Source organism: Micropterus salmoides, unplaced genomic scaffold (genome assembly GCF_014851395.1).
Source record: "Micropterus salmoides isolate LMB-PRFRI ecotype aquatic unplaced genomic scaffold, ASM1485139v1 Ms_hic_scaffold_12, whole genome shotgun sequence".
Classification (NCBI taxonomy): Eukaryota; Metazoa; Chordata; class Actinopteri; order Centrarchiformes; family Centrarchidae; genus Micropterus; species Micropterus salmoides.
In genome coordinates, this window is record NW_024040263.1 from 35,537,854 (window position 1) to 35,555,832 (window position 17,979).

The 17,979-nt window shown below is 40.7% G+C and overlaps 2 protein-coding genes across 5 annotated transcripts in view; both read right to left on the reverse strand.

The window, feature by feature from the left end:
- Positions 1-40: 40 nt before the first annotated feature.
- Positions 41-5,450, reverse strand: soul4 (heme-binding protein soul4). Its single transcript, XM_038714725.1, has 6 exons — positions 5,291-5,450; positions 3,585-3,787; positions 3,313-3,398; positions 2,832-2,973; positions 2,529-2,712; positions 41-2,226 (listed from the first exon to the last, which is right to left on the reverse strand). Exons 2-6 carry the CDS (start codon positions 3,736-3,738, stop codon positions 2,052-2,054), a joined length of 741 nt encoding a protein of 246 aa, XP_038570653.1. The 5' UTR covers positions 3,739-3,787; positions 5,291-5,450; the 3' UTR covers positions 41-2,051.
- Positions 5,451-8,651: 3,201 nt separating this feature from the next.
- LOC119899874 (mitogen-activated protein kinase kinase kinase kinase 3-like) overlaps positions 8,652-17,979 on the reverse strand; it is a 51,315-nt gene continuing 41,987 nt past the window's right edge. For all 4 annotated transcript variants that reach the window (XM_038714687.1, XM_038714689.1, XM_038714688.1 and 1 more), the window contains 8 exons: positions 17,711-17,769; positions 17,234-17,337; positions 11,248-11,419; positions 11,093-11,161; positions 10,913-11,005; positions 10,577-10,647; positions 10,435-10,490; positions 8,652-10,143 (listed from right to left, as the gene is read on the reverse strand). In XM_038714687.1, the coding sequence (XP_038570615.1) occupies positions 10,056-10,143; positions 10,435-10,490; positions 10,577-10,647; positions 10,913-11,005; positions 11,093-11,161; positions 11,248-11,419; positions 17,234-17,337; positions 17,711-17,769 (712 nt within the window). In that variant the 3' untranslated portion in view covers positions 8,652-10,055. The remainder of the gene's footprint in view (positions 10,144-10,434; positions 10,491-10,576; positions 10,648-10,912; positions 11,006-11,092; positions 11,162-11,247; positions 11,420-17,233; positions 17,338-17,710; positions 17,770-17,979) is intronic.

Here is a 17,979-nt window from a genome sequence, read left to right on the forward strand (position 1 = left end):
AAACCCAAAATGTTCAAAGCTGATGTCACACAGACGGTCGTCACTTTGATTTCAGATTTTATTTTAATATTTTATACACAAATGTTGGAACAGAAGGAAACCATAAAAAAAAAACAGTAAGAATATTAAAATTCAAACAGGCACCAAAAATCACAGAGCTGATTGATTTTAAACTGATTTCACATCAAATCACAAAGACAGGAGGGAAACCACGTAACCGCCAGTTCACAACAAAACCCACAGACTCTTAAACAATTTAAATATTTAATCCACCACCATCCTTTTACTCTGAAACCTTTACAAGTCACTTCCTGTCGGACTGCGGCTTCGTTGTTTTACTCTGAAACGTTTACAAGTCACTTCCTGTCGGACTGCGGCTTCGTTGTTTTACTCTGAAACGTTTACAAGTCACTTCCTGTCGGACTGCGGCTTCATTGTTTTACTCTGAAACCTTTACAAGTCACTTCCTGTTGGGCAGACTGTGTCACGCTGTGCAGCTGTTCCTGGTCATGTTCTGCTACCTGGCGGGAGGACGGTGCTGTGAAAGAGGACGTTCCTCCTGATTTAACGTTCCCTCCCTGTGTGGTTCGGATAGTTTGTCTCTTAATGATGAGGTCACCTTTTAAAAGCTGCGTCTTGTTTTTACTCAGTTTTCAGATATTAAAAATAGTCCCCCCCCCACTACAGAGCGGGCTCTGGCACCAGATGACGTCACCAGCACAAGATGGCGGCGACAGGATATTTTGGCTTTATTTTGTACAGTGGGAGGAAATGGAGATGCGGCGGCCATCTTTATTTACAGTTAGTTTCCTGTCTGACTCGCAGGTCGAGAAGAGTCCAGCTGCAGCCGCAGACAGACGTGACTGAAGTTCAACTTCCATATATGGTTTGTCCCAGAAGCCATCGCGCACAAAATGTGATGGCGTTTACCTCGACCGCTCGGCCCACGCAGAGCCGTTAAATTAAAAAAGAGCTGTTAAAAAAATGTGTCAACGTAGTAATCGGTGTACGTTATGTGTTAATATTTACTATACGATAGTTATATATTAATATAGTATGTTTATACTATAATTCCTGCACATTTTTATTTATAATAGCCAAATAATAATAGAGCAATGTTTCAATTAATACCACTGTAAGTTTCAAAGACCAAGAATATTGTGTAGCGTTACATCACGAGCCAGTTGTGTCTCGATTTAGGTTAAAACTTTACAACATTTCTGAGACGTTAATGACAGAATAGCGGTTCGAACATTAACAGCATCGTCCAGCGGTTGCTGGACTCGTCTTTGCTGCAGTGGTCTGTGCGACTGGACCTGGGGGAGATAACCGGAGCTAGCTGGCTAACTATTCCTGACAGCCCCCCCGAGTGTTTTCCTCACCCTAACCATCACCACCTGTTGCTGCGCAGCCTCCGCTGGCGTTACTGCAGCTGTATAACACCCGTCGGCACTTGCGGAGCTTCTGAACTTTCGCCGCCAATTTTTGTAAAACTGCCGATATTCGAAATCTACACAGTAGATTTCTCGTCTCAAAACTTCTCAGAAGTATATTAAAGTTCTGTTGCTGGCCTCTAAAGAATAAAACGGTCTGCATCAGGATCTATCCTGTACGTGAGCCGAGATTAACGTCATCACGTTTTGTGCGCGGTGGCTTCTGGGACAAACCAGATTTGGAAGTTCGACTTGCGTCAGGTGACTTGCGTCAGGTGTGCGGGCTGCAGCTGGATGTACTTGCGCAGGTTTGGAGAAGGTATCAGGGGATTACGTTTACAGTGTTATCGATCGGACCGTGAACTCATGACCTGCATTGGAAAGTGCGGGAAAACCTGGTCTGCTGAGAACGTCCGATTGGTCGGATTACAGCCAATCAAGACGGAAGCTTGACAAAATAGTGATGTATTTGCTGTTGCTATGACACGGGCAGTGTGAACCAATGGGAGGACAGTCAGTGAGGAGGGGCGGGGCTTAGTGTCACTATGCAAACAACAAAGCAACCAATCACAGGAGGAGGAGGAGGTGGCGCTGGAGCAGAGGATGATGGGAAGGCGTCTACAGGTTGCGTCTGATGAACCAGATCTCATTCCTGCGGCGGGGCACGCTGGGGTTCTCGTACACGGCAACCATGTAGTCGCGGCTGCTGACTTCGTCTGTGACCCCGAGGATCTCCCACAGCAGGCCGATCTGACGGCCGACCGTCTCCTCCGTGGTCGTCCCGAAGAACACCCTGACAGCCAATCAGAGAGCAGAGCATCATCTCACACGCCAGTCTGACACCTGTGCGCCTTCGCAATGAGGTCACAGCAGACAGACTGCAGAGACGCTCGTTAAACATTCTGGTAACTACAGCAACAGATGGTTTTATCTCTCATCAGCAACACCTGACGGCATCTGTTCTAAAGATCAGCTGATCAATAACACCTGACTGATACTGGAAGTCGCGCTGCGTTCAGGGACAGTGGGGATTCCTGCAGGTTAAACTCAGCTCTGACTGAAGCGCCATGTTAATGAAGCGGAGGGTGTTCTCACCTGGAGATGACTCTGATTGGCTCTCTGTGGACGATGGTGATGTCACTGTCAAAGGGTTGGGGGGGGTTGGCCTGGTAGTCGGCGGGCAGGAAGAACGCTGTCTCCACGTCTTTCTGAAACGTCACACCGTCCTCCATCATGTGGATGTTACTTATCACTGGCACTGTCATCCCCAGGTACCTGCCTATACACGATCAATATGTCAGTGGGAGGAGCTACCTGAGGTGTGCTGTGGGTGGGGGGGGCTACCTGAGGTGTGCTGTGGGTGGGAGGGGCTAACAGAGTGTGACGGCGGAGTCTGACCTGCAGAATTCTCTTTGCAGATGAAGCGCATCAGCTTCATGAAGCCCATGGAGATGCTCTGCTCGTACAGGTCTTCTCGTCGGGTCACGCAGGCCCAGTTCCCTGCCGGGTAGACCCGCTCCTCGTACAGAACCTCGCCCATCTGCAGACACACGTTCATTATTTATTTAAATCCGGCGGCGGACAGCTGGTTCAGAGAAGATGAATTTAGTTTTGACTGGAGCAGGACTTGATGGTTAACGGTATCAAAGCTCTTTCCAGGTCCAGATAAACTAAATTAACTAAAATGAATTTGGTTAGTTTTCTTGAAAAGAAGATTTCTGATCAGACCGATGAAGAGGATGGAGGTTTTGATCCATTGATCTGATTGGTCAGTAGGACTGGTGACCCTTTGTCAACATGCAGCACAGGTGAGCCAGCTTCATGACACCTGGATCAAACCCTGCTGCTGACTGCTGGTCTGGTCTGTGGCGGTCTTTACCTTCTCATGGCAGGACACGGGGACGAAGGGGAGGGGCTCCCTCTGCTGGCTGTTGCGTGTCATTTCCTGTATGGGTCCGGTCATCTCTGCAACAGACAGACAGGTGTGCTGATGTCACCTTAGACACTTTCAGGTTCATTGATCCTAATGACATCACCTGACAACGACGTCATCAAAGATGTAGAAGAAGAGGTCTGAGGAGCAGCTGATGAAGAAACACTCGATGCTTAACAGCTGGCCCGGGTACTGGCCCCCCCAACCCCTCCCCTCACCTGGAGGAACCGACACCTGGTGGGTACTGGCGACCGCCTGCCAGTGTGTCAGCAGTCGGTCATCTCCATCCATTGGTTCGGGGTTGTCTGTGATGTCATCGTCCAGCTGCTCGTCGTCCAATCCGTCGAGGTCTTCCAAAGAGATCAGAGCCATCACTGTTGGGGGAGGAGCCGACCTTTGACCTGCAGAGTATTTCTTATTCCTGTAACACACACACAGAAACACACCTGTTCACCTGTCCTGAGGTCTGATCACTGTTCCTGCACACACACACTGCCAGTGTTTCAGAACTCCATTTTTTTTAGTTCTTCTATAAATCTAAGACGTCCAGGTCCAGTGAAACACCTGAAACGGGACAAAAGTAAAACTTTCATCTCCTTCCTCTGCTGCAGAATAACCAGAGACACAAAGACAACGCTCAGCTCACACAAACTGAGAAACCAAGTAAATTCAGAGATAAACAGTTTTCAGGGATCAACAACGAGTTAATGTGGTGATGGTACAGTGGACTGGACGCATGCCTTTGGTGTTCAGGTGACCTCTGGCATTTTCACCAACTGTAAGTCGCTTTAATAAAAAAAGCCTCAGCTAAATGAGTAAAAGTAAATTTTCTTAACGGCTTCAGCCTATTCTGCAGCAGAGGAACCCGTTTCTACAGTGACACCTTGAACAGCCCGTTGATACACACAGAGGCTTTATGTGGGCCGTATTGTATCTAATTTTCACTGGACCTGAACTACGTAGATTTGCAGAAGAACTACAAACATGGAGGCATCCTGAAGAGCCTGTAGTGTATGATTATGTTTTATAGTAACGAACGGACAGCAGGTGTTTCTGCTGAGATGTCTAATGAACTGAAAAACATCATGAACTTAGACAAACCGTCACATTATTATTACAATAAATATCTGATCCTGTTCAGCCTTTGCTTCCAGATCCGGGATGCTGCTGCCTGCTGGTCCTGGATCAGCGTAGAGGTACTTTTTACTATTGGTGTACTTTTACTCAGGTATAACTTAGTAATAAGTAATAATGGACTGATGATCAGCTGCTGCTGGTTTGGATCAGCTGACTCTGAATTACTGATGATTTAACTGATGTCTGGTTTGATTGACGGCTCTGGTGGGTGGAAGTCTTTTAATTTGATCAGTCAGACTTCCTGAAGACAAACTCTTTATTTACTTTGTTTTATTTTGATGTAACTGAAGTTTAATTATAAAACCTGTCCGGATCACCTGGAGGTTTTCCTGAATCCACACTGATCCGTATCACTGCTGTCTGCTCGAACCTGAAGGACCCGGACTTTCCTAGAACCTCTACAGATTCATTAAACAGGTAAATGTGGCATAAAGTGTCTTCGGTGTAAACCGGTTCAGGTCCGGCACCGGACCGCGGTGCCGCTGGACCCGCCGGCAGTCTGCTTAGCCCCGGGAGGGAAACTAGGTCAACCCGGGACCCTGTCCAAACAAACGAGCACAGGCCGCTGATCCTTTTCAGACCGACTCGGGTTAGACAGAACTACCAGCTTGACCAACAGGACCACAGCGGACCCGCTTCAGATACAGCAGGGACCAGAAGTGGACTGGGTTTACTTGGCACGGCAAAGTTAGCACGGTTAGCATGCAGATTCCTCTCTACGTTAGCCTGGTTAGCACAGTTTGTCTGGACCGGGTCCGAACAGTCATCTAGCAAGTGTTTATCTCACCTGGTTCCGGTCGCACCTGTCCGCCAGGTGAGTGTACAGCTGCTGAGACCGTCCGCCAATCACAACAACAACAACAACAACAACAACAAACCCGGCTCGTGTCGAGACGGCAAACCTGGAGCTGAGAAACTCTCGCACATGCGCACTGGATTCAACACACACAGACACACACACACACAGAGCGGCGCTGGACTGCGCACGCGCCAGCAGGTAAACCGTCCGTATCCGGTCCCGACGCCCGCAGACGGGCCCGGGTCCCGGTCGTGGGTCCCACAGGGTCCCCCCTCCCCTGAATGAGCTTGTTAACTTATTAATCTAATTAGAAAAAAGAACTAATAATAAATGTGCCTATTTACTGTCTTTAGAAACCAAATCCGGATCCTGCTGCCTTCAGAATTTTTTTTAATTTATTTGTAAGTGATACTTCTGTTTATATATATTGACTTATATTGGGATTTATTTCCAGTACACCTATGTTATCTGTATTTTCTCGTGCGCGTGACATCTCGCCGAGGTTTAAATGCATAATTAGTGAGCTCATATTGTATTATGATGCCTAATGATTCATCCTGTGAATTAAATAAACATCTATATTAATGTATGTTGTCTGCTACGTAGCAGAAGGGAGTTACAAACTCGATTTCACTCTATAACCTGTTGAGCGGCCCGCTGAATGACGTCACTGCAATGTTTTAGTCAGAGACATTATACAAATACACACCAGATAAAATTTAGAAACAAACGTTTTCATCAGGGAGCAAACAACTGCAGAAAAAGTGATGAAGACATGTAGAGAAATAAATTCATTACAAAACGAAAGACTTGAAGATAAAGTCACTGATCACTGATTACACTTTAGTACCCGTCTATATTTCTGTTATTGTTTATTAGGGAAAATACCTGAGAAGGGACTGAAAGTCCACTGATAAGAGAGTTGAGATCCAAAGAAGTTCTGCTTCTGAATGAAAAATGTTCCCAGTAAAACAAAAAGTTAAGAACATTATTTAGAGACGAATCTTTATTGTTGTCATAGCAACATGTTACATCTGTTAGAGAAATGTTTGAGTGACCGACGAGTTAAATCAGACCAAAGTTTCTTTGTGGATCCACACTGAGTCCACAAAAGTCTGGATAGACCCGAATTTAGATTTTAAATGAATTTCTTTTATCCGGTTAAAGAATCTCAGTTAACTCATGTCCCGGTTCTGTCATAGTCCTGTGTCTTAGTTAATTCCCTGGTTCGGTCTTAGGTCTTAGTGCTTAGTCCTGTGTCTTAGTTCATGTCCTGGTTCTGTCTTAGGTCTAAGTCCTGTGTCTTAGTGCTTAGTCCTGTCTTAGTTCATGTCCCGGTTCGGTCTTAGGTCTTAGTGCTTAGTCCTGTGTCTTAGTTCATGTCCTGGTTCTGTCTTAGGTCTAAGTCCTGTGTCTTAGTGCTTAGTCCTGTGTCTTAGTTCATGTCCCGGTTCTGTCTTAGTGCTTAGTCCTGTGTCTTAGTTCATGTCCCGGTTCTGTCTTAGTGCTTAGTCCTGTGTCTTAGTTCATGTCCTGGTTCTGTCTTAGTGCTTAGTCCTTTGTCTTAGTTCACGTTCTGTCTTAGTGCTTAGTCCTGTGTCTTAGTTCATGTCCCGGTTCTGTCTTAGTGCTTAGTCAAGTGTCTTAGTTTATTTCCCGGTTCTGTCTTAGGTCTTAGTCCTGTATCTTAGTTCATGTCCCGGTTCTGACTTAGTGCTTAGTCCTGTGTCTTAGTTCATGTCCCTGTTCTGTCTTAGTCCTGTGTCTTAGCTCATGTCCCTGTTCTGTCTTAGTGCTTAGTCCTGTGTTTTAGTTCATGTCCCGGTTCTGTCTTAGTCCTGTGTCTTAGCTCATGTCCCTGTTCTGTCTTAGTGCTTAGTCCTGTGTCTTAGTTCATGTCCCGGTTCTGTCTTAGGTCTTAGTCCTGTGTCTTAGTTCATGTTCCAGTTCTGTCTTAGTGTTTAGTCTTAGGTCTTAGTTCATGTCCCGGATCTGTCTTAGTGCTTAGTCCTGTGTCTTTGCTCATGGTCTGACTTAGTGCTTAGTCCTGTGTCTTAGTTCATGTCCCTGTTCTGTCCTAGGTCTTAGTCCTGTGTCTTAGTTCATGTTCTGTCTTAGTGCTTAGTCCTGTGTCTTAGTTCATGTCCCGGTTCCGTCTAAGTTCTTAGTCCTGTATCTTAGTTCATGTCCCAGATCTGTCTTAGTCCTGTGTCTTAGTGCTTAGTCCTGTATCTTAGTTCATGTCCCAGTTCTGTGTCTTAGTTCATGTCCCGGTTCTGTCTTAGGTCTTGGTCCTGTGTCTTAGTTCATGTCCCGGTTCTGTCTTAGGGCTTGGTCCTGTATCTTAGTTCATGTCCCGGATCTGTCTTAGTCCTGTGTGTTAGTTCATGTCCTGTCTTAGGTCTTAGTCCTGTGTCTTAGCGCTTAGTCCTGTATCTTAGTTCATGTCCCGGTTCTGTGTCTTAGTTCATGTCCCGGTTCTGTCTTAGTGCTTAGTCCTGTGTCTTAGTTCATGTCCCGGTTCTGTCTTAGGTCTTGGTCCTGTGTCTTAGTGCTTAGTCCTGTGTCTTAGTTCATGTCCCGGTTCTGTCTTAGGTCTTAGGTCTTAGTGCTTAGTCCTGTGTCTTAGTGCTTAGTCCTGTGTCTTAGTTCATGTCCCGGTTCTGTCTTAGTGCTTAGTCCTGTGTCTTAGTTCATGTCCTGGTTCTGTCTTAGTGCTTAGTCCTTTGTCTTAGTTTATTTCCCGGTTCTGTCTTAGGTCTTAGTCCTGTATCTTAGTTCATGTCCCGGTTCTGACTTAGTGCTTAGTCCTGTGTCTTAGCTCATGTTCTGACTTAGTGCTTAGTCCTGTGTCTCAGTTCATTTTCTGTCTTAGTTCATGTCCCGGTTCTGTCTTAGGTCTTGGTCCTGTGTCTTAGTTCATGTCCCGGTTCTGTCTTAGGTCTTGGTACTGTGTCTTAGTTCATGTCCTGGTTCTGTCTTAGGTCTTAGTTCTGTGTCTTAGTCCTGTGTCTTAGTTCATGTTCTGTCTTAGTGCTTAGTCCTGTGTCTTAGTTCATGTTCCGGTTCTGTCTTAGTGCTTAGTCCTGTGTCTTAGTTCATGTCCTGTCTTAGGTCTTAGTCCTGTGTCTTAGTTCATGTCCCAGTTATGTGTTAGTGCTTAGACCTGTGTCTTGGTTCATGTCCCGGTACTGCCTCATTTCTTAAATCTAAATGTCCTGCCATAGAATATTTTTATTTTATTAAGTAAACCTGAAGAGCCCGAGACGTTCAGGATATATATATATATATATCGTCTAATTATTATTTACAGTGATTCAGATTCTAAGTGATTCAGAGCGACGCTGGGTCAGAGTGTACAAAGTCAGTTTTTATTTTACAGTATTTGCACATCAGCATAAAAAAGAATAAATGTAAACTGTACTAAAAGCAGCTTTAAAATTCAAATGCAGACACGTTACTGTAGAAACAAGCTGCTGCTCTACGTTCTCTGTACCTTTAACTGGCATCATAGAATAAATACAGGTGTGTAGAACATGTGACCTCCGATCAGTAAAACCTCGGACCTTTCAGACCGGGCCTCTGACCTTACAGACCGGGCCTCTGGCTTCGGACCTTTGAGACTGGGCCTTTGGCCCCTGATCTTTCCGAATGTGCCTCAGACAGCACTCTGAACCCAGCAGGTGAGTTCTGCTCAGCTCAGACTGTGAAGGCAGCGAGCGTAAAATGAACCTTGAGTTAGTCTCTGCTGCACAGACAGTGATTTTTTCCATTGTACTTGAAGGTGGCGTTTCAGACTGAATCTCAAGTACATCAGTACTTTAGTACTTTAGACACAATAATATAATAATGCTGTGGGTCCAGTATAGGATGATTGGCTCTAAGCTTGTTTTCTCTTGGGTTAGATACTATACAGGTGAGCTTCAATGCATGATGGTAGTTGGTAGTTTAATAGTGACTGGTAACTGGAACAGTTCTGGTGTAGAACTTCATTTGATCTGGTCTGATACTGGTTTGGTCCAATTTTAGTCCTAATTAGTTCCACGTCTGGTCCTGGTTCTAATTGTTTTAACTGGTTTGGTCCTGGTTTGTTCCACGTCTGGTCCTGGTTAGTCCTGGTTTGTGCCACGTCTGGTCCTGGTTCGGACCTGGTTTGAAGAGTTTTTGTCCTGGTTCTAATTGTTTTAACTGGTTTGGTCCTGGTTTGTTCCACGTCTGGTCCTGGTTGGTCCTGGTTTGTTCCACGTCTGGTCCTGGTTCGGACCTGGTTTGAACAGTTTTTGTCCTGGTTCTAATTGTTTTAACTGGTTTGGTCCTGGTTTGGTCTACGTCTGGTCCTGGTTAGTCCTGGTTTGTGCCACGTCTGGTCCTGGTTTGGACCTTGTTTGAAGTGTTTTTGTCCTGGTTCTAATTGTTTTAACTGGTTTGGTCCTGGTTTGGTCTACGTCTGGTCCTGGTTAGTCCTGGTTTGTGCCACGTCTGGTCCTGGTTTGGACCTGGTTTGAAGTGTTTTTGTCCTGGTTCTAATTGTTTTAACTGGTTTGGTCCTGGTTTGTTCCACGTCTGGTCCTGGTTCGGACCTGGTTTGAACAGTTTTTGTCCTGGTTCTAATTGTTTTAACTGATTTGGTCCTGGTTAGTCCTGGTTTGTGCCACGTCTGGTCCTGGTTCGGACCTGGTTTGAAGTGTTTTTGTCCTGGTTCTAATTGTTTTAACTGGTTTGGTCCTGGTTTGGTCCACAGCCGGTCCTGGTCTCAGTAGCTGTTTTCGTGTCCGGCAAGTATGTAAAGGTTACTGTGTTCAGTTGGGTTATCTGTCGCCCTGCTCTCCAGAACTACCACCCTGCAGACAGACAGGTGAATAGACAGGTGAGCTGATGGACAGGTGAGCAAGCTGACAGGTGAACAGACAGGTGAGCAAGCTGACAGGTGAAGAGACAGGTGAGCTGACAGACAGGTGAGCAAGCTGATGGACAGGTGAGCTGACAGACAGGTGAGCTGACAGACAGGTGAGCTGGCTGATGGACAGGTGGATGGAAAGGTGAGCTGACAGACAGGTGAGTGAGCTGACGGACAGGTGGATGGAAAGGTGAGCTGACAGACAGGTGAGTGAGCTGACGGACAGGTGTCTCACCTGTCGGAGCCCAGCAGGCGGAACATCCTGCTGTTGTCGCTGATCTCTTGAGTGATCTGCAGAAAAAAGGAGGAGGAAGAGGTTATGACACAGCAGTGAAGTGGGCGGGTTCCTGGCCTCTGATTATGATGATGATCATTACCTCATTAGATCTGAAGCTCCGCCCCTGCATGCCGTGTCTCCAGAAGGCCAAAACACTGTCCTGTAAACACACTGAAGAAGAGGAGGAGAGGGTCAGCACACCTGGAGGGGGGTTCAGGTGGTTTTAAGGTGGTCTGAGATGAACCTAATGCATGTGACGGCAGGGCTGCCAATAATCAATCGAACAAAATCATCAGCTGTTTGGGTTATTAATTAGCCTCGTTAGATTTATCTCTCCCTCAGAGTCAGTTTTCCCCGTAGTATCAAATGTAGTTATTTTTGAAGGTGAAGTTAGATCAGGTGACCGTCTGAAGGTGGTTCAAAGCTGAGGGTTTACCAATCGACTCGATCTGGAAATTGAAGGTGAGCTCAGCTGACAGCTTCTTGGCGGACTTCAGCTTCCCCTGAAGGTTTACGATCTTTATACAACCTGCAGGAAGTAGAAGGTACAACCAGCTCAGGTGACGTCAGCCTTCAAAATAAAACGTCTGTCATTAAAATGGTTTCATGAACTTACGGTCCAGACAGACCAGGACGGTGTCTCTCTCCAGCTGAGTGATGTGGATCACACAGCTCTGAGGGTTTTCTGCAAGGAGAGTGGAAGTTAAATAGGAAGGACTTGTACCCGAGTCTGGGGGGAAGGTATCCTTGAGTCCGGGGGGGGGGGTGTACCTGTCTCAGGGGGGGCGGGGCAGGAAGAATTGGGGTCGAGGGTCTGGAAGCTGACGGGCTGGTTGGCTTTAGCTCCTTTGCTCAGGCCGACACAGATCAGAGGGTACAGCTGCTCCGGGACAACCAGCAGCTCAAAAACCTCCAGAGGACACGGAGGCTGGAAGTCCACGTTCTGGCGGGGACACAGGTAGAGTTCTGGGTTAGATTCTCACAGTCGGTACCATCATGCTGATCACAGTGTAGAGTTTCAGCTCAGTCTATATACATACATACTGTATATAATAGTACAACAGGGACGTTTTTCTGCATTGAGTACTTTACTTTTAATACTTTAAGTACATTTTCCTGATTAGCATTTTCAATGCAGGACTTTTACTTGTAAAAGTACATTTACAGTGTAGTATTAGTACTTTTGCTGCAGTAATGGATGTGAATACTTCGTCCACCGCAGCTTGTTAGATGTTTGAGGCGCTGCTGCTTTAAATGAAAGTTAAACATACAGTGGCAGCAGGACACCAGCAGAGTGCGCTGTTAAATATTATATTTACACTGATTTAATATCGTATTTATGTTGATTTAATATTTGATTTATACAGATTTAATATTTGATTTATACTGATTTAATATCTGATTTATATTTATTTAACATCTGATTTATATCCATCCATCCATTGTCAACCTTTTATCCTGCATACAGGGTCGCGGGGGGCTGGAGAAAGGCGGGGTACACCCTGGACAGATCACCAGTCCATCGCAGTATCTGATTTATATTGATTTAATATCTGATTTATATTTAATATCTTCATATTGATTTAATATTTTATTTATACTGATTTAATATCTGATTTATATTGATTTAATATCTGATTTGTTTACTATTTGATTTATATTGATTTAATATCTGATTTAATATCTGATTTATACTGATTTAATATCTGATTTAATATCGATTTAATATCTGATTTATATTGATTTAATATCTGATTTATATCCATCCATCCATCGTCAACCGTACAGGGTCGCGGGGGGCTGGAGAAAGGCGGGGTACACCCTGGACAGATCACCAGTCCACCACAGTATCTGATTTATATTGATTTAATATCTGATTTATATTTAATATCTTCATATTGATTTAATATCTGATTTATACTGATTTAATATCTGATTTATACTGATTTAATATCTGATTTATACTGATTTAAGATCTGATTTATACTGATTTAATATCTGATTTATATTGATTTATTATCTGATTTAGATTTAATATCTTTATATTGATTTAATATTTTATTTATACTGATTTAATATCTGATTTATATTGATTTAATATCTGATTTAATATCTGATTTATATTGATTTAATATCTGATTTAGATTTAATATCTGATTTATATTGATTTAATATCTGATTTATATTGATTTAATATCTGATTTATACTGATTTAATATCTGATTTATATTGATTTAATATCTGATTGATATCCATCCATCCATCGTCAACCGTACAGGGTCGCGGGGGGCTGGAGAAAAGCGGGGTACACCCTGGACAGATCACCAGTCCACCGCAGTATCTGATTTATATTGATATAATATCTGATTTATATTGATTTAATATCTGATTTGTTTACTATTTGATTTATATTGATTTAATATCTGATTTGTTTACTATTTGATTTATATTGATTTAATATCTGATTTAATATCTGATTTATATTAATTTAATATCTGATTTATACAGATTTAATATCTGATTTATATTTAATATCTGATTTATACTGATTTAATATCTGATTTATATTGATTTATATTGATTTAATATCTGATTTAATATTTGATTTATATCGATTTAATATCTGATTTATACTGATTTAATATCTGATTTATATTTAATATCTGATTTATACTGATTTAATATCTGATTTATACTGATTTAATATCTGATTTAGATTTAATATCTGATTTATATTTAATATCTGATTTATACTGATTTAATATCTGATTTATACTGATTTAATATCTGATTTATATTTAATATCTGATTTATATTGATTTATATTGATTTAATATCTGATTTAATATTTGATTTATATCGATTTAATATCTGATTTATATTGATTTAATATCTGATTTAGATTTAATATCTGATTTATATTGATTTAATATCTGATTTATATTGATTTATTATCTGATTTATACTGATTTAATCTGTTTTATACTAATTTAATATCTGATTTATATTTAATATCTTCATATTGATTTAATATTTTATTTATACTGATTTAATATCTGATTTATATTGATTTAATATCTGATTTAATATTTGATTTATATCGATTTAATATCTGATTTAGATTTAATATCTGATTTATATTGATTTATTATCTGATTTATACTGATTTAATATCTGATTTATATTGATTTAATATCTGATTTATACTGATTTAATATCTGATTTATATCCATCCATCCATTGTCAACCTTTTATCCTGCGTACAGGGTCACGGGGGGCTGGAGAAAGGCGGGGTACACCCTGGACAGATCACCAGTCCACCGCAGTATCTGATTTATATTAATTTAATATCTGATTTACATTTAACATTTGATTTATACTGATTTAATCTGTTTTATACTAATTTAATATCTGATTTATACTGATTTATATCCATCCATCCATTGTCAACCTTTTATCCTGCATACAGGGTCACGGGGGGCTGGAGAAAGGCGGGGTACACCCTGGACAGATCACCAGTCCACCGCAGTATCTGATTTATATTTATTATCTGATTTATATTGATTTAATATCTGATTTATATTTAACATTTGATTTATATTTAACATTTGATTTATACTGATTTAATCTGTTTTATACTAATTTAATATCTGATTTATATTGATTTAATATCTGATTTATACTGATTTAATATTTGATTTATATTGATTTAATATCTGATTTATATCCATCCATCCATCGTCAACCGCTTATCCTGCGTACAGGGTCGCGGGGGGCTGGAGAAAGGCGGGGTACACCCTGGACAGATCACCAGTCCATCGCAGTATCTGATTTATATTAATTTAATATCTGATTTATATTTAATATCTGATTTATACTGATTTAATATCTGATTTATATTGACTTATTATCTGATTTATATTTAATATCTGATTTATACTGATTTAATATCTGATTTATACTGATTTAATATCTGATTTATATCCATCCATCCATCGTCAACCGCTTATCCTGCGTACAGGGTCACGGGGGGCTGGAGAAAGGCGGGGTCGCAGTATCTGATTTATATTGATGTAATATCTAATTTATATTGATTTAATATCTGATTTATATTGATTTAATAGCTGATTTATATTTAATATTTGATTTATACTGATTTAATATCTGATTTATATTTAATATTTGATTTATACTGATTTAATATCTGATTTATATTGATTTAATATCTGATTTATACTGATTTAATATCAGATTTATATTTAATATCTGATTTATACTGATTTAATAGCTGATTTATATTTAATATCTGATTTATATTGATTTATTATCTGATTTATATTTACTATCTTTATATTGATTTAATATTTTATTTATACTGATTTAAAATCTGATTTATACTGATTTAATATCTGATTTATACTGATTTAATATCTGATTTATACTGATTTAATATCTGATTTATATCCATCCATCCATCGTCAACCGCTTATCCTGCGTACAGGGTCACGGGGGGCTGGAGAAAAGCGGGGTACACCCTGGACAGATCACCAGTCCACCGCAGTATCTGATTTATATTGATGTAATATCTAATTTATATTTAATATCTTCATATTGATTTAATATTTTATTTATACTGATTTAATATCTGATTTATATTGATTTAATATCTGATTTGTTTAATATTTGATTTATATTGATTTAATATCTGATTTAATATCTGATTTATATTGATTTAATATCTGATTTATACTGATTTAATATCTGATTTATATCCATCCATCCATTGTCAACCTTTTATCCTGCGTACAGGGTCACGGGGGGCTGGAGAAAGGCGGGGTACACCCTGGACAGATCACCAGTCCACCGCAGTATCTGATTTATATTAATTTAATATCTGATTTATATTTAACATTTGATTTATACTGATTTAATCTGTTTTATACTAATTTAATATCTGATTTATACTGATTTATATCCATCCATCCATTGTCAACCTTTTATCCTGCGTACAGGGTCACGAGGGGCTGGAGAAAGGCGGGGTACACCCTGGACAGATCACCAGTCCACCGCAGTATCTGATTTATATTGATTTAATATCTGATTTATATTTATTATCTGATTTATACTGATTTAATATCTGATTTATATTGATTTAATATCTGATTTATATCCATCCATCCATTGTCAACCTTTTATTCTGCGTACAGGGTCACGGGGGGCTGGAGAAAGGCGGGGTACACCCTGGACAGATCACCAGTCCATCTGATTTATATTGATGTAATATCTGATTTATATTTAATATCTTTATATTGATTTAATATTTTATTTATACTGATTTAATATCTGATTTATATTGATTTAATATCTGATTTATACTGATTTAATATCTGATTTATATTTAAGATCTGATTTATACTGATTTAATATCTGATTTATATTGATTTATCATCTGATTTATACTGATTTAATATCTGATTTATATTGATTTAATATCTGATTTGTTTAATATTTGATTTATATTGATTTAATATCTGATTTATATTGATTTAATATCTGATTTAGATTTAATATCTGATTTATACGGATTTAATATCTGATTTATATTGATTTATTATCTGATTTATATTGATTTAATATCTGATTTATATCCATCCATCCATTGTCAACCTTTTATCCTGCGTACAGGGTCACGGGGGGCTGGAGAAAGGCGGGGTACACCCTGGACAGATCACCAGTCCACCGCAGTATCTGATTTATACTGATTTAATATCTGATTTATATTGATTTAATATTTGATTTACACTGATTTAATATCTGATTTATATTTAATACCTGATTTATATTGATTTCATATCTGATTTATACTGATTTAATATCTGATTTATATTGATTTAATATTTGATTTACACTGATTTAATATCTGATTTATATTTAATATCTGATTTATATTGATATAATATTTGATTTACACTGATTTAATATCTGATTTATATTTAATATCTGATTTATATTGATTTAATATCAGATTTATATGATGATTTAATTGATTTAATATTTGATTTACATTTAAGATTTGATTTATACTGATTACACACGATTGATCAGGCAGAAATCTCTCCACAGTCCACATGTTCAGCTCTGTTGAAGAGCAGCTCACAGGCTGCGCTTCACTTTCAAGATGTTCATATTAAAAAACTGTAGCCTCCCAGCTTTTGCCTGGACTCACAGCGCGAGGTGCACATCATTAAAATCGCGTCGAGTCGAAAACCTTCTCTTGCGGTGCAGTATGTAGCACGACGTTCAGCCCTGGTGCTTCTGCAGCTGGCTGAGTCACAGTCAGTCCTGTGTTTTACTCAGTAACGCTGTGATTTAAAACTACAAAGAAGTACAAAACTTCAAAGAAAACATACTTTTAAAATTACAGATTATAAAAACGACTTAAAAAAAGTACACAAAGTACTCAGTTATAGTAACGCGAGTAAACATGATTGGTTAGTTTCCACCCCTGGTCATGGTTTTGGGTTTCCTAGTTCACGTCCTTCTCTTTTAGTTTCTCTCCCGAGCTCTGACTTCCTGACAGGTCTGATCTCCTTGTTTTAAGTTTTCACTTTCATTCTTCCTGGTCCATGGATCTGTTCTGGTCGTCCACGTCCTCTGTTTTATTTTCCCAGATTACTGTACTTCCTGTGTTGTGCTGTGTTCACTTTCAGGTGTCTTGGTCTCGCTTTTTTTGGTTTGATTAGCCCTGTGTTCTTACCTTGACCAGCATGAATTTCTGCATCGGCTCCACCCACTCCAGCAGGACCACACCGGACTGGAAGGCTCCGCCCATGTACTTGTGACCAGTGTAGGGGTTTCTCACTGTGGGGAGCAGGGACAGGTGTCAAAGATAATCACATGTGTCTGTCTGGCTGCACAGAGCAGAGCCGGCTGTAGACAAGGACCGGGACCCAAATCCCAGAAGCCTCCTGTCTGAAGTCAGGACAAGAGGCTTCTGGAATACCAAACTAATTTAAGGAACCCCATCTTCTCTCAAGTTTGGGAATCCTAAATACTCAATCCAACATCTCTTGTCCCCCTTTATATCTGTTACCTAGCAACGGACGCTGTAGCCGGCTGTCTGTGCGAACACGTGGTTAAAAGGCGTGTCGTGTATCTCATGTACATGTGGTCAGAGCCTGCCAGCTTCAGTGGAGAGGGTGTGGTGCATGATGGGAAACCATGGGAGACTCACCTACGCAGCATTTCAGGCAGCCTTTGGTGTCGGGAATCTTGTTGGAGATGGAAAACTTCCTGGAGACCAAAACAATAAGGCAAACGATCAGGAGGGCGTTTAAGGTACCGGGACAACGTGAGCGAGCCGAGCGAGGATTACAACCGTTTCCATGTCCAAAACAATACCTGAAACATTACCCATAATGCTCCAGGAGACTAAAAACAAGAACATTTTAGAACTGAACTCCAGGACGCTACGAGTCCTCACCCCTGTGAGGCTGCACCCAG